At 39.0% G+C, this 17,312-nt stretch overlaps 1 protein-coding gene across 7 annotated transcripts in view; it reads left to right on the plus strand.

The window, feature by feature from the left end:
* The window catches only part of clybl (citrate lyase beta like), a 73,999-nt gene extending 62,360 nt beyond the window's left edge, over positions 1–11,639 (plus strand). The window contains exons 7-9 of one of the 7 annotated variants that reach the window (XR_013295959.1): positions 1,260–1,384; positions 3,456–3,611; positions 3,691–11,639. Coding sequence is in view for 4 of the 7 variants with exons in the window: in XM_077580362.1 (XP_077436488.1) it covers positions 1,260–1,384; positions 3,691–3,801 (236 nt within the window). In the remaining 3 variants the exon portion in view is untranslated. Of the gene's footprint in view, positions 1–1,259; positions 1,385–3,455 lie in introns of those variants that run through there. The other 6 variants (XR_013295960.1, XM_077580362.1, XM_077580363.1 and 3 more) reach the window with 6 other exon arrangements.
* Positions 11,640–17,312: the final 5,673 nt, after the last annotated feature.

Genomic DNA, 17,312 nt, shown 5'->3' on the forward strand with positions numbered 1-17,312 from the left:
ACCTCTCATAAATGAGAATAAAATGAAAAAGTGTGTTTAAAGACCATCATTAAAGTGCCGTACATGCTATAAAATCAAGCCTAGGGTTAATTCAAAAAGGGAGTTTTTATTTTGCGGATTCCCAGATTGGGATGGATTTTTTTTCTTTATTTTTTTATGCCAAATTGATAGTACTGTATGTGAGTAACAAGGTCTGTTTTGGATTGTTATTCAGCACTTGCTATGAGAAAGTAGGATTTACAGCCAAAAATAAGTTTGTCCGTGCCTAAATTACTAATACAGTTCTTGTGTTAGATCTTATTCTGTAGTGCAGGTGTGCCTATTATGAGTAAAATTCGCACTTCATCACTATCATTCAAGTCTGAGGAGCGCGCACGTTTAAAAATTCAGTTGTCCTATTTCTCCTCCCTCATCGCTGTAACACACCATTATTTTCTCCGCTCTGCCTCCTTTTGACTTTATTGAAAGACAAATGATTTCAAATGACAGTAAATTAATGGGTATCTGAATGCGGTAAGTGGAGTAAATGTAATATTTATCTTCATGCCGCAATTTCATGAGAGGGAAATGATGCGGGAATTAATGTGACACCCCGTTGCACACAATGTCTCTGAATAACACACTTAAATATTTCACAATAAAGGTTATTTAACAGTGTAAAAAAAACACGCACACACTCCAGCTCCCGATATCAGTATTTTCTGCTGTCTCTGTTGTTTTAAATGCAAGCGTTGTGCTTCTGTAAAGTGTTTGGCTGCAAGCGCGGGGCAGTGGGGTGCACTCGTTAATGATGCGCACAGTCCTCCGGGGTCTGGTGCTGGCCCTCCTCAGACGCCTCACATATAAACACACACAATTAACTTTTCCTCTGCCGGCTAAATTATTTTCTCGGTGTGTTGTCGCCATTCTCCTTTTTTTCCCTGTGACTAAGCTGCCTTGTCTTTTTTTTCCCTTCTTTCCATTTGTTTTAAAGCTAAACGTAAGTTCAGCATATTTGTCATTCTGATTTGTTTCTCTTTTCAGACTGTGATGCAAATTAGGTTTAAATGCCTTTTTTTAAACAAATTATTAGCCTACTTTTTGTTTTTTTTTAGATTAAAACAATAATTTTAAAATATTGTTTTTAAATGTAACCTAAATTCAGTTGTTGTTTTTTTTTAGTCCTATATATTTTAAAATCTACAAATACATTTGAAAATATTTCCTAATGTGTGGAATGATTGGACAATCTCAAATGTTTGTTGTTTCTGTGCGTTTAGGTAAGCAGGTCATCCACCCTGGGCAGGTCCGGGCCGTGCAAGAAGAATTCTCTCCCAGTCAGCAGAGGGTCCAGTGGGCTAAAGAGCTCATTGCTGCTTTCGAGCAGCATCAGAAAGAAGGAAAGGTAAAAAAAATCAACTCAATATGTTTGCCAGATTTAGTTATTCTCATCTACATAACTCCACAATAGCACATTTGTCTACTTTTCCAATGGTTTAGCCAAAAAGAAGCCACTGCGTGTGCTTGTGCTTCTCTTGCATTTTTTTTTTTCGGCGTCCATGAAGTCACTGAAGCTGCAACCTCATTTAAAGCTCAGTTGAACTCCTAAACACAGCAATTTAAATGCTCTCTCCAAAGCCATACCAGGGCTTAAGCAAATTAAGCATTCCTAAAATTAAAGTGTGACACAAGTGTACTCTTGTATGTCCCCCTCGAACACCTCTGGAGCTCGCCATAATGCAAACTGTACACCCTTGGGTGACTCTCAGAGACAGCGTAGGAAGAGGAGGAGGAATGGGGGTGGGGAAGTCCTCAGGCCAATTAAGTGTACAATATTATTGTTCCTAATTTAGTGCATGGTTGGATCCTATGTGTCGAGCTCGGTGGGCTATCTGCTGAGGTAATACACAATCTGCCCAAAACTCTCTCTCTCTCTCTTTCTCTCGCTGCCCACCAGGACGGCTCTTAGCCTGCGTGGCCCCAGGGATTCATATAGGCTCGCACATCCCTTTTTGTGTGTGTGGAAGAGGTTGAGAGAACTTGGTTGCTTTTCTTAGAGCATGGCAGGTGCTTTCAGCTATTGATTGTATTGTTGTTCATTTTTTTTTGTTTCTTTCTTTCTTTTTTGACAAGTCTCGGCACCTCCACAGAGGACATGATATATCCATTTCGAACAATTTGCTTTGTGCTGTTATGAGAATTTAATCGGAAACCTACATAAGTCAAGTATTCATCAAAAATGTCATGTGTGCCTTATAATTTCAAAACGGCCAGCAATGCGTTTTCAAGTAATCCAAAAAATGTTTATTACTAATTGCAGCATATGATTTTCTCATGGAATCCTAACTAATTTTCCCATGCGGTCACAAATAAGCTTCTACAAGTTTATGTTGCCGTCCAAGTAACTCATCTTATTGTAAGAATTTTGTACGAAAAGTTAAGCGTAACCACAGTTCCAGTTTTGTGAGAAATCATGCCAGGCTTCCACATATGCAGTTCACAAATAACTTGATCAATAGTCTTCTCGTGAAAATTGAATATAAATTCCTACAATCAAGTTCAATCGGTTCATATATTGCAACATTTTCTACAAATATGGCCAATGCACACGCCCAAAAATGTCAAATTTTGTGTTAATATATTTCACTGTTTACATTTCAAGGAGATTTTTAATAAATTCATTAAAACGGAACCTTTAAATATAAGATCAAACATCATATTTAGGGATGTTCGATACCACTATTTTTCCAGACCCAATACCAGTAAAAGTACTCAACTCTTGAGCAGTCACCGATACCAAGTACTGATACCACGATATTTGACATATAAAATTTCCCCCTCCAAAAATGCCATATAATTTTAAAGAAAGGCGAGTATGTTCCATTATATCATTTATCATCATGAAATGAATGGCAATTTTCTATTTTTCTAATTTCTAGTTCCTGATTGTTAAATAGCCACAAGAGGGTAGTATTGACCTCCGTCGAGAATACCTATATCTTGAAATAAGGCTGGGTGTCGAGTTTGTTGACCCAATACGATCATTTCACTACTTATTGCTGTGCATTATTTTTGTATGAAATTGTGTGAACAGCTCCCAAGTGACTTATTTGTCAGTGAGTAGCAAAATAATCCAAAAATGTGCTTGGACACCTTCCTCAATTATGGCCGACATCTTTTGTAGCAAAGGAAATAATAGTTTGCCCATAATTTCAAAGCACTCAAGATATGTATTTTTTTGTTTTCGATTTTTCAAGTAGCCCCCAAAATATCACTTTCTTACAAATGAAATTGCATTACATTTTTGTATGGAATCCTAGTAAACACTCCTGATTTAGCCGTGCTGAATATATAAAATAATCCACAAATGAACTTCTTCCCTTGCCCCAACCCGAACTGTAATTATCCCATGTTCAAAACATGAAAGTTTAACATGCATTTACTTTGTGTGTCTTTTTTTTTTTTAACCTTCCCAGGGTGCGTTCACATTCCACGGCAGCATGATTGACATGCCCTCGCTGAAGCAAGCGCAGAACATCGTCACACTCTCTGCTGCCGTGCTTCAGAAATAATGTGCCCGCCAGGGACCGAGTGCATAGAGCTGCTGGCGATGGAGCCTGGGGGCCAGGCAGGCAGGCAGACTTTGCCTAACACCAACAGGACAGTTTCGTTTCAATTCTTTTTTTTTTTCTTTTTTTTTTGTGGAAAAAGGTAAGACCATCATACATGTGGACAACCTGGTCCCCGCCGGCTTCTGGTGGAGGGGCGCCATCATTCCGTCATCACGTGCCCACACCTCTGCTCTCCTCGAGGTCACCATGAAAGCATCTTGACGGTCAGAGCTGCTGGGCGAAAAGGGTAAACAAACACTATTTTGATTTGCGGGAGATCCATTCAGCGCCCCCCAAACGTGAACTCGCCATTTAGCGTCTTTGTGTGGGTCCCTTGAGCAAAAGCCATGCGGCTCCTTGCGCGAGCAGCCTGCGGGTCTAACTGTGGACAAATATAATAAAAGCTGCCTGAGCTCTCATTTAAGGTGAAGCCACTTTATTCCAAGCGGGCGCCTCTCGCAGTACTCGGGGCCCCAGCGGTGGTGCGTGTCTGACTATCACGCTACAATATGTCTGCGTGGAATTGCGCGCCGGCAAACCATAGTGCTGGAGGATTGCTGTTGCCCCAGCACAGCCCATCCTAGCTTTTGTCTTCTCTTGAGGATAATTGAGGGGGGGTGTCGCGAGTGCTTCATGGTGCTATTGGTGACCATGGCAATGAAAAGCTCCCTTTACACCCCACCTCATCCACTCATCTTCCCCTCGCTTTCTTGCCACTGTATGATGTATTGTGTCTGCAGACAGGCCCGAGTGTGCGCCAGGACAGGGCCGGACAAAAAAAAAAAAAGCGCCCAAGCCAAAGACCCCACCAGTAAGCTGTCTGTCTGGCATTCGGCCACATTATTCCGCCTACTCCCGCTCCACTTTTTGCTGTCGTCTATTCACCAACGTTTGTGTTTGTTTGTTTTCACAACTGATGCAGAGGTCGGCGGACAAAACTGCTGCTACTATTTATGGCTTTCATTAAGTAAATCCACACGCGTCCTGACAGCACAAGTGAGGAAAATGTGGAGACAGTAATTTTAATAGGATTTTGTACAAAATAAGTTATTGTAGTGTGTATTTGATAAACTACACAAAATGTGTTTTGTTTGGGGGTTGTTGTTTTTTTGCCAAATGTGTTGTATTTTTGTTGCAGGACATTTTCAGCAGAACATTTCAACAATGTTCATGGATTGTGTTGCCCATATCAAAAAGGAAGCTAATACATTAAAATTTAATGTTTTGGTTAACTTTTGGTATACTCATAAAACTGCTACGTGGGCCCCAATTTTTTTTTGCCCATTTATTAGTTTATTTTTTAACCTAGCAGTTTTAAGGCTTGTATGATTTCCAGAAAAAAAATATTTGGTAATAATTTTGTAGACAATTTTCAAAGTATCGCAGATCTTAAAATCACAGTCTTTTATAAGATTCTTTACAAAAAGTGGTTTTAGTGGTGTAATAATAGGCCGAAAATGCATGTCATCCATTTTTATTGAATATTTTGCACATTCTAATGGTAGTCATCACTTGGAAAATATTCCTTCAGAATTTCATAGACTATAGGGGTTAACTTTTTGTGTAATGTTCAACTAAATTCTTCCTCGGCATGCTTCACTTTTTAGATTTGTTTCAGAGCCTGGCATGGCAACAATTTTGTTGCACTTGATTTTGTACAAGACTCCACTATAAATTATCAAATTATTTGTATTTTTTTTATATGCCTTTGCACTAATTATGGGCAGTGCACAGACTGTTGACAATTAGAATATATGAGTATAGAAAAATAACAATTACTTGATTTAAAAAAAAATGCCTCACTAAATACATTTTAGGGCAAACTGTTTTTGTTGCTAAATGTGTAACTTTCAGTGGGGAATGTTGAATGTATGTTGCACAGTTTCTGCTGGGTGGCGATGGAGTGATGCTCATGTTTCTGGAACCTTTTGAACATGAGGCCTTTTTTGGATGCAGTTTCATACTAATATAATTTCATAAAAATCTTTTGCTTGTTTTAATTTGTATGGTCACCCTTGGAAAAACAAGTTGGCCTTTTCATTTTATTTTGGGGGAATTTAAACACCAAGTTGCAATGTTTGGGACATGTTTTTTTTGTTGTTTTTTTAAAGGTTTGGGCATTTCCGTTTCTCCCCTCCCATTGAGTTCATTACTGTGGAGTTGAGCGGTTTGAAAGTGACCGGAGGACAAAGGCACAGGAACATAGTACTAGGCTTCACCTTTTTTCTTTTTTTTTTTCTTTTTTACATAATGAATTGTCTAATCTCAATTTTTTTATATAGAAAACTGATATTTTGCAGGTTGTCCTCAATTGTTAATTCTACCCAAACCTGCATAAAAAATACTAATAATTGCACAGAAATGATTTGAGCACAGCCTCTCTGCCATATAAGTTAATTATATTATTATTATATATATTTATTATTATTATTTATTTTTGCCTGTTTATTTGTTTGTTTATAACCCCCTTATGGAGATGGTCGTCGTATGGGGTATATTTTTTTGTAACTGAAGTTTGTTAAGCCTGCTGTCAACAGGTGCTCCATGTCTAGCGGAAGGGCGAAGTTGTCTGCAGGAAAGGTGGAAATGCAACCCCCTCCCTCTTTTTTTTTTTTTCTTCCAATTATTATTACATGTGTTCATGTCACTTCCAACCTTTTTATTCGTGTTTCTGCGCTCCAAAAAGGAGACTCCACTGACATTTGTCCAGATTAGACGGATCCCTGCGTGTGTCTCGGCACTGTGTAATGCTACGTGACGTGTCTATTATGCGTGGAACTGATATGATCTCCCATCCCGCTCGGCTGCTTTATTTAAACGCGTGTCTTCTGCGTTTCCCCGAGAGACAGACGGAGAGAGTAAATTACAATTAACACGATTAGAAGCTCGCCCAAATTGCGGCGGGAATCAATTAAGATGCGAGCAGTGTTTGCTGATGTGTTGCCTTGAGATTGCTTTCATAGCTGACGAGGGGGCGGCGTGAGTGATAAGTGCGTGCATGTATGCAAAACACCGTCGGAGGAGAATTAAAACGTCGCGTTTTACATATTTCTCCATTAATCTTAATAGGGCCCGTGTGGCAAGAAAATGTGTGTGCTTTTATTCTAATTCCCCCTCCCCGCCCGGGGATGCTCCCAAATAATGACTTGATGTTTTAATAGACTTCTAATGACAATATATGAGCAGCTAATTGCAGCTGAACGTCCTTCTACAGGAGGGGGGAAATAGTTGATTACGGTGTGACCTGATCAATCAGAATTAACATTTAAATGTTTTGCATATTGTCTCAATAAGGTTATTTATTTATTTATTTTTAGATAATTGACGTTTAAGACGATTTATCAGCTCTTATTAATCACCTGGGGAAAGAAACATGTTTTCAATATTGAATAGAGAGGTAAGACGCCTTTGTTTCCTGCCATACATGACAGGCCTACATATTTAATTCATGTAATCCAAATTAATTACATAAAAATCTAACGGGAAATTCATTTGAAGGCAGAAAGGTTGTATATTTTTAAAACTTTAAGGAATCCACCATACTTTAAAGCATTTTTTACATGGATGTGTGCTTTATTTCTGCTGTGTACTTTTAAATAATATGCAAAATTAGACTATTACTAACTCAAATGATGTGAGATTCTGATGGGCAGAAAGCCATAGTCAAATTATGATTGGTGCAAAATGAACATAGGCTTTCCTGTCAAGGCAGGTGTACAAACAGCCCACCTGCTGAGGCAGAATAGGGCTCTGTAGAAGGCCGTGGGTTTGCCTGGATCGAAATACTCATTTAAAATGTAGTATAAATATATATATATTTTTAAATTAATTTTAGTGTCACGTTTTATTCAAGTCTCTAGGTCAGTCAGACCCCCACTTGGTCCAAACCCACCCCTTTCCATGTTCTTAAAGGCCCACATCTAAACAGGCACGAGCAGAGCCCACATGAATCTGCAAGGTGGAGTGTTGAGACATGCTAATGTATTTATTTTTTTGTGTGTGTTTTATTTTTACCTTAATTGTCCATCTGTTAGGTGAAATTCTTTTTTTTTTTATCAATATTTTCTTGAACATTAAAACTGAATAGAGGTCTAAAATGTCTTATTACATTAGCATTTAACACTCAGACATGAGTGCTTATTATATAGCAATACTGTACATAGGCCTATGTACTGTATCTTCTTCCTTTTTTTTTTAAATACAGTAAATACATTGTGGAGAACTTGATAAAAGCTGAAATGGTCTCTGATGGGGACAAAAAGAAAGTTCTCTACTTTTGACTTCCTCTCATTAGGTACACCTCCACACTTTAATGATGGCCAATGCAACAATTCTGCCTTTATACAAACAATCGGAATGAAACTACAGTGTGTAGTCGATTATTCTCTCCATTGACTGATTCCAACTCCCCATAACTATGTCAAGATCATGTCAAACCAATAGTTACTTGTCCTAACCGCCAGTTTTAATACTTTTAACATAATAAATAATCAAGCACTTTGACGTACACTAATTGCATTTGTATCCCTTAAATTACAATCTGACCATTTTTGTTTTTGGTAACACTCAGGCCTTAGTAAAGAAAAGATATGAACAAATATGATGCATTAGGCGCATTTTGATGTTTTATTTATTTTTAGATTTGTTGGGAAGACCAAATACCCTAGCGAACCGCAGATAGTCCACGATCCTTACCTTGCCCACCATTGCTTTAATGCAGTGGTGTCAAACATACGGTCCGTGGGCCAGATCAGACCCACAAAGGGGTTTAATCCGGCCCGCGAGAAGATTTTGTAAAGTAAAAAAAAACATTTGTAATGTCAGACCAATTAATCAGCCGGCCACAATCAAAACATATAAATTGGTAATTTCACAAGCAGTCCTCAGATGAGCAATGCAACTTGTAAACAGAATCGTCCCGGATGTCATTATTTTAGACACAACCTAAATTTACGGTTTGTTTAAAAAAATAAAATTATCGGAGCCAGACAAACATGTTAAATATGACACAGATTCAATTACTCGCAACACAAATACATATGACAAGGATTAACGTCCTTATAACTTAATTAACTGCGCCACACAATGCATTCTGGGAACTATATATATGCAAAACAGGTAGATTTAAACATGTCCGGAACTCATACGGGCAAAGTGTTACTGCGTTAAATTTGCATTTGTGTTATTTTTTGGAACAATATGATTACAGTTGAGCATTGTTTTACCGATCTGGCCCACTTGGTAATATATTTTCCTCCATGCGGCCCCTGAGCGCATATGAGTTTGACACCCCTGCTTTAAAATTTTCTCTTCTCTTTTTTTTTTGGCCAGTGTTTTATTTGGTCTATCAGAGAAGGACAGAGTGGATGGTGACATGTTGGTCACACTCGGGACTCGAACACGACACCCTGTTAATCCAATTAAAAAGACGATAACCCTGCACTCGGGTATTCTTCTCCTCTTTCTTCTCCCGAGTCGCTGACAAGCACTCTTGTGCTCCGCCGTGAAAGGAAGGAGTCAAGAGCCCTCTCTCTTAATCCCGGCCACGAACCACCAGTGAAAGAAAAGCCCTCATTGGTCCTCCAGCTTTGTATGGATCTTGCCCCTGACACCCCCCCCCACCCCCTCTTCTTTTTTTCAGGGGTGCTCATCACAGTGCAAAGCAGCCTGTTAATTTGGCTCTTCAACCAAATAGGAGGAGGGGAAGGTTTATACAAAGATGGTGACAGTTATTAGTTTGTTTGAATGAGGAACACTAAATAATCACTTTGGATTCAGTGTCCACTTAAGTGGCTCAAATGGCGATTTATAGGACAAGTCATACAGTTTTTGGCAAAAGTATTGGAACAGTTTCTTTTATGATGGAATTTTATATTGTGAAACAGTCGAGACGCGATTCAAGTATAATGTAGACGTTTAACTTTAGTTCAAGAGGTTACGAAAGTTGTTTAAATGGATCTTGTAGGATTATTGTAGGAGTACTTCCCTTTTCCAGCAGTTCAAAAGCAAATTAAGCCGATAAAACAAGTACCAGGCAAGTCAGTGCAATATTAGTTATCCAGCGGCAAATATGCAGCCAATTTTACTGCACTGGAAATTGCTTGTACTATCAACCAAAGTACGAGTGCCTTGCTGTATTTTAGCTTTATTTCAAAGTGTTGAAGTTCTCTTTATACATTTATAACGGTAATAAATGTTCATTCAAACATGGCCTATAACATTCACTCAAGGTTTTATGTTGAAGACAATTTGAACACATTAATTCTCTTTACAATATTCACTTTTTGAAAATAGCACTATTATTTGAACAATAGCCCAAGTGCATCCAGCCAGAGATAAGCGCTTCTATATATTGGAAGTGTTGCAAAGTGACAGGTAAAAGACATTAATCCTCTCTATATGAGAAAGTGGAGGGGGTAGGGAGGTTTAAGAGCATCTCCAGTAAACGGGGGGGTTAATGAAGTGCCACTTGCCCTTTGGGGTCGCGGTCACACTGTGCAGCATGGCAAGTTTCACTTTCTATTTGTTTGGAATACTTTCTCAGCGGGCACATGAAGAAGACAGAAGGGCTGTCACGTATACGTAGGACTTGAAACAATTTAAAACTGGCCCCACCACATCTGAATCCGAAGCCCCTTTCACACTGCTTGTTAGTCATCTTTTTCGCTGCTTTTCCTCGTGTTGTTTGTATACAGCACAGACACTGAATTTTTGAGGTGAAGCAAAGTCAACCTGCCAATTTTCCGCCTTTTTTAGGTAGTGGAGAGTCAAAATGAGTCATGAATTTCACACAGCTTCTAAAGGTTGCTTTGAGCAGAATGGGGTGATGAAGTTGACAAAGCAAAGTTTCCAGCTTCAGTAAAACATTGGCCACGACCTGTAACGCACTTCTACCACCCTGATGTCATGAAAGCAATTGTCAGACCAGTAATCAGCAGCTCTGATGTGGCAATTTTTCAAGATCTCTGCATGAAAGAGCCTCGAGACGGTGTCGATCCAAAGTGGGGAATAGTTGGGCCATGAGTGCCATTCTGCTTGTCACTAAGATGGATCTGTCATGATGTCTTTTGCGAAGGATGCTGTCATTTACTACCAAATATGTCTGCAAAAGGCCGAAAGGTGGCCGTCCCCTGCTCAAGCTGTCCTAATGACATAATTAGTCTTGTGATTGGGACCGTCCAGAGCAAAGTGTCCTGTGGGATACATTAGAGACGTCATAGAAGAGCTCTCCGTTGACTTGGAGTTTTGTTTTGGGGGGTTTTACCGAAAAAGACCAATCAAAACAAGCAAGTGGACTATAGATGCTTTTTTTTGCGGACACCATAGGTCATCTTGGCATTCAATCATTTCTGTCCTAAGCCTCTTCTGGGGCCTCATTCAGTCTCTTTGAAGCTATGGGTCAAATGCAGACCCCCGTATCTCAATCTCATTGCCTATCCGGCCATTTGTGCTTCCTTTCTGGCTTATCCCAGGCAAGCTGCAAACATCAAGACAGCACATTTTCTTCTGACCAACCAGGCTCATATCAGTCATTGCCAAAGCCAAGCCATTTGGCTGTGTGTGATGTTTCTGGATCCACCGGAGTCCAAGGGAGGTCCCTGCCTCTGCACGGTTGAGGGGTCATGCGATGCTTCCACACTGAAGGTTTTTTATGTATTTTTTTTTTTTGCAGGTGCATTGGTTTATCACGATGGATTAGAGCTCCAACAGTGAGGCTGAAGTTGGTCCGTGGTGGACTTCCATTGAGATGATAATAGGCAGAGCAGTTTTATCTGAGCTTCTCTTCTATGATCATGGACAGCAGCTTCCTCCATCCGTCCTATCATGTCCAAATGCTGACCTTTTCCCGCAGGCAAACGAGATGCATTTAAGGCCTCCCTCTGATGATAGCTCTGCTGCTGTCATACCAATCTGTTCCCGCAATATCATGGGATGGAGTGATGGTTGCTTGGAAAAGCAAAGTAATAGGGAATGGGTGGCTGGAGCCTGTTCTGAAGGAAATTTAGGAGAGCTGTGTGCAAAAAAATAAATAAAAAAGCATACTCCCTCGATAGTCTCTTTTTGTCAGTGAATGTTCTCAAAAAATACAATGAAAGATTTTGATAACTCACAATTAGGGGTGTCAAAATGTGTGCATTAATTTGAAGTTCCTTTAACGTGCGATTAATTACCCTTATTTGGAAAGCCTGTTTAAAGATTGTTTGATCAATTAAATTTAAAAAAAAAAAGATTTTGATAGCTCAAAATTAGGGGTGTCAAAATTTTGTGCAATAATTTTGAGTTTATTTAAAGTTTCTTTTCACGCCACAATTTTTTTAATGCGTGTTCAATGACCGCCCCTTATTTGGAAAGCTTTTACTGGGGGAATTCCAGTCGCAACGAATCAAGTCAAAATATTGCAGTAATACATTTAATAATAAATAATGCATATATTTGTGGAGCCTGGGGTCAAGTTGTATTTTACAATTTTAAAAAAAAATTAAACAAAATTGACTTCATGTTAAAGATTAGATAGCTCTGAAAAATGAAAAGAAAAAGGCACTTGGCTGCCACCAATGTCTTACAAATGCAATTATGCCATCTAGTGGCAGAAAAATGACTAACACAAATCAATATCACACTCGTTTTTTACAGTGCAATACAACTTTTTAATTTAAACTCAATTTCATGAATTATTATGAAATGACGGTATCAATGACTAAAAGATGCAGCATATATCTTATATAACTTTTTTTCCATTTTTTGTTAACAAGAGCATGACAACTACAAAATATATATTGTACATTGAGAACAGATATAAAATTTGTGATTAATCGTGAGTTAACTATTGAAGTTTTACAATTACGATTAAATCGCCTGACAACCCTACAAAATATACTTTGTCATGCTGTAGCTTGCCACCCATATTAGTGAAATGAGTATAATGTTTGAGATTAATTTATTTTAAAATTATTATTGTGGGTTTTTTTTTGGGTGGCAACATGTTGGCCATATGTTGAGTGTTGCTGGTCCAAATTTAAGCATACATTTTTCACTGTACTGTATAGCATTGTTCTGTTCATATCGGAAACTTCATTGTTGATTAAATGAATAAATAATTAAATGCTAAATAAATTAACATCACAAAAAGCATCCCTTCCCCCAATGACGATGAGGTTATGTATAAAAAAAAAATACAAAATAAATAAAACACACACACACACACAACCCAAAAAAAAAAAATCATAAGACCCCTGGGTTACCTCTTTTCTAAAACTAGTATTTGGTCATATTAAAGTTACCGATCTAAGTGGGTCGAAATTTCCTCTCCACATTTGACCCATGCCAGAGAGGGAGCGGTGAGGAGCCACTGGGACTGCGCCCGGGGAATCATTTGGTGATCTAACCCCCAATCCAGACCTTAATTCTGAGTGTCAAGCAGGGAGGCAATGGGTGCTATTTTCGTATAGTCTTTTGGTATGACCGGCCAGGGATTGAACCCTTGACCTCCCAGCCACCATTGAACGCAATTTTGGTTTCTGTTCTGCGCATGCTCTTAGCAAAAAAACTCTGTCTTATACTTGTATGCACGGCGGCCATTTTACGTTGCCATTCCCTAAATGAGCCCTAATGTAAATACATGATTTCTCCGCTAGGTTTTCCCATTATTTTCTGTTTCTACAATGAAAATGCCACAGTGTATGCAAGTCCGTGCGCGTGGCACGCAATCAACCGGAAATGCACAAGCAGAGGTAAACAAACATGGTGATGCAGTACAGAAAGCCATTTGGGATTGGAGCGAGGAGGAAAACTACTACTTTCTTGGTATGGTGAGCGACATGAACATAATGTAATGTCTTTTATTGACTTTAGAAAATTTAAATCTGAAATAATGTCTATTTGTATAATGATGTCTGTGCGTCGCGGTGTAAACGTGTTATCTTAAATGTTTCAGAAACCGAAATTTTGACCTTAACCTGAATATTGACTGCATGTAAATCCAGTGCTTGCAATTTCCTACCAAATGGAGTCTTTTTAAAATTTGTATTGAATCTTCTTGCATGTTTGTAGGACTCCCTCTTGTATGCTGTATATTGTAAAATGAATACAATCGATAGTGAGATGCAATAGGAAGAGGCTTATTTTGAAAGGACCACCACAGGATATTGTTCACACTCTTTATACTGTCCACTCTCATCCTTGGGCACAAATCAAGAGTGTCCATGCCGTAAGAAGTCCATCTGCTTCTCTCTCCTTCTGTCCTCCACCCCCCCCCCCCTCCATCTCCCTCCACCTGGCCATGTTCTCTTTCTTTCCAAGTATGCTGAAGCCTACATCCTGCAATTTAGAGGCTTTTAGGGGAAGCTGGTCATTCAGCGAGAGGCCATTGGGCTGAGCTTGCTCACGCCTATCTGCACTTTCCTATCGACTTTGTAGCCGGCAGCGTCGGCCGGGCTGCAGAAGGAGCGGCTAGCAGGAAGCGGCTCGTCCGTGGACGACCTTGCTCTCTGCTCACCTACTGGCTTGGAGTGGCTCCCAGTCCTCGGGATGGGGCCTGTTGGACCGGCACCAAGTCCTCTACCCCCGCAGATGTTATGTTAGCCAGCCACCAGATATGATATATTGTCTTGCTGCAGATAATAGCGCACGACTGCCAAAGCAGGCTTTGGATTTTTACTGACTTGGTGCGCGGTTTATGTTTAAGATTTATGGATGGAGTGGCATTCTGCCGGTTGCCAACAAACACTTTTTTTTTTATGAGTGTAACGTTATATTTATTGATGGATTTATAGAAGTAGTAGACAGATTGCCACAAAAGTAAATAATCTAGATGCTAGTATATCAGTATTGTGAGTCGTTATCCTTGAAGGTACACAATTACAATGGATCCCACCAAGCTTACTTTAATTGTTTATTCTGTATCATAAGGTTGCAGAAAGATATGCATGCTGGTGGACCAGGGTATTAGTTCTGGAATTTTTTGTTATCTTTTTTATTTTGTTTAAAGTTGTTGGTTTTAATTTAGTTACTTCTAATTGGTTTTCAAAGTGTGTTTGTGAGTTGTTTTAAAAAAATCAGTTTTACTGTTTTTGAAAATGCTTCATTTTAGTTGTTTTCATTAATTTTAAAGGGATACTAGACTCATTGAGCCATTTTCAACAGTAAAAAGTGAATATTTTGTCCAGAATTAATTTGATGATTTTATTATTTTTCTTCTACAATTAATACCTTTTAAAACTATTTTTTCCACTTGCTGTCTACTGAAGATCATCTAACATCACATGTGCCTAGGAATTAGCTAACAACCAATCATGGCTCTGTTTGCTGACAAAGCCCAGAAAACAGGTGAGCCGTGATTGGTCGTTACCTACTTTCACAGCACAGGTGATGTCATCTTCAGTCGACAGCAAGTGGAAAAATGTGTTTTTAAAGGTATTAATTGTAGAAGAAAGATAATGAAGTTATCAAATTCATTCTGGACAAAATATTACCATTTTGCCTTTAATAAATGCTCAATGAGCCAAGTATCCCTTTAATATTAGTTTTAACATCATGGTAAGTAGCCTATTGTGTAGTAAAAACTCAACAGCAATATTGTAAAAACAACCATCCACAAATCAAATGTAGGTACTTGTCAACTTTGATGCATCACGTACATCAGGACTACAATGACTGTCCGACCTTCCTTCTGGCAAGCAGCCTGGCTGTGATACAAAAATAAATACATTTAAAATCAACACCAAAAGCTCATGCATAAAATTGACACCGATGAATACGAAGACCTATATAGTTTGTTACTTTTGTAGTTTGTTTTTTTTTACGCGTTTTGGATTTAATTTTCTTTCATTAGCAAAAAAAGAGTTTGTTTGTTTTTCAATTTTAGTCTTGGTTATTTTGGTAATCTTTGTAACTAAAATAATCTTATGGACCAGAGAAACATCTCCTACCGGCTATCCTCTACTTGTTAAAGGGATTCTTGACTGATTGAGCTATTTTCAGTAGTACAAAGTTCATATTTTTGTCCAGAATTAAATTAATTATGTCATTTTTCATCTACAATGAATACTTTTACAAACACATTTCTCGACCTGCTGTCTACTGAAGATGACATCACCTGTGCTGAGGAAATAGGTAGTGATCAATCACACCTGTTTTCTGGGCTTGGTCGGCAAACTGAGCCATGATTGGTCGTTACCTACTTCCTCAGCACAGGTGATGTCATCTTCAGTCGACAGCAAGTGGCAAAATGGGTTTTTAAAGGAGGTTCATGAAAAATAATGTCACATTAATTATAGAAAGAATATTATTTTCTTACTCTTACAATGAGACAAGTATCTTTTTAAAGGTGCTCGATTGATTGATTGATTGATTGATTGAAACTTTTTTCCCCCAATAACGTGCCCTATAATGGTCAGGTATTCTTCCTGTATTTTAAGAGGGCACAAATAAAACACCATGTTACTGATTAACTCCAAAGTTCAGATGTTTTAGTAGGCTTTCCTGACATTTTCGTAGTCACATTTTATAGCTCAATCCATGGTCCACTTAGAGCTTCCATATCATCCGAAGGAAGTCGTTGTTCAAAGGTATTGGTCAGGATACCGTGCAGTACGTATAGCATGGAACACACAGTGAATACAGTCAAGTGGAGAAAATATGGTACAATATGACCAAGAACTTCAAGTTTGTCCAAAATTTTGAAAAAATATAGCAAAAAAATAAATAAGTCAGCGAGGTTTCCAAAAGGCCAACAGCAACATTGAAAGGGCTGCAGGAATTTGTGGGTCGTACTGGCTATGTAGTACTTGTGACAACAATCTTCCATCTTCTTCTCATTTCTGAACTATGAGGTAAGGTGGCAAAAACACACTTGAAATCTCCCAAATGCATTTGGAAAAATGTGGCTCCAAATATCTTATCAACACTGTTGCTTCACAGTGAACTAGACATGTCTCAAGTCAAAACTTCTTCCCTTCCTCATATGAAAGCCTCCCACCCACAACAACATAAAAAGAAAGAAATCCTGATGTGTTCACTGAGTAATTGATTTAATGAAGTTGCAATGAAAAGGCTGGTAGGGTCCAGGTCAGTCCAGTGACCCCCCTGGGAGTGCACATTGTCACATGTCTCAACTCCCTCGATCCGCTCGGCCTTGGAGGTGAACAAACGCACAGCTGCTTGGAGCTGGCCCAGACGTGGCTGAGACGAGACCACCATGCTCACCTTGAATGTACCCACTCGGACTCTCAAAAGCAACACAAAGCAGTAGATAAAGCGATAGAGGGCAGTATTTGAAGAGGTGATTGACACCCCCCCCCCTTTTTTTTTTGTGTTTACCTCTTGCCAATAATGGACGTAAGAAATGCCCACTTTAAATATATATGTATATATATCTAATTAGTAAAACTAATGTGACTTCCTCACAAATATATATTTTGTTCCTATATCCCTTCCCAAAAAAAAGAAACACCATTCCATAATTTGAGAAATGTAACTTCTTCTTCTTATTTTCCTCCCACATTCCAATGACATGCATGGCAGGTTTATTGAACGCTCAAAATTGTCCGTAGGTGTGATTGTGAGTATGGATGGTTGTTTGTCTCTGTGTGCCCTGCGATTGGCTGGCAACCAGTTCAGGGTGTGCCCCGCCTACTGCCCGAAGCCAGCTGGGATAGGCTCCAGCACCCCCCACTACCCTTATGAGGACAAGCGGTTAAGAAAATGGGTGGATGCAACTTCTTA

This window comes from Vanacampus margaritifer, chromosome 11 (assembly GCF_051991255.1).
Source record: "Vanacampus margaritifer isolate UIUO_Vmar chromosome 11, RoL_Vmar_1.0, whole genome shotgun sequence".
Classification (NCBI taxonomy): Eukaryota; Metazoa; Chordata; class Actinopteri; order Syngnathiformes; family Syngnathidae; genus Vanacampus; species Vanacampus margaritifer.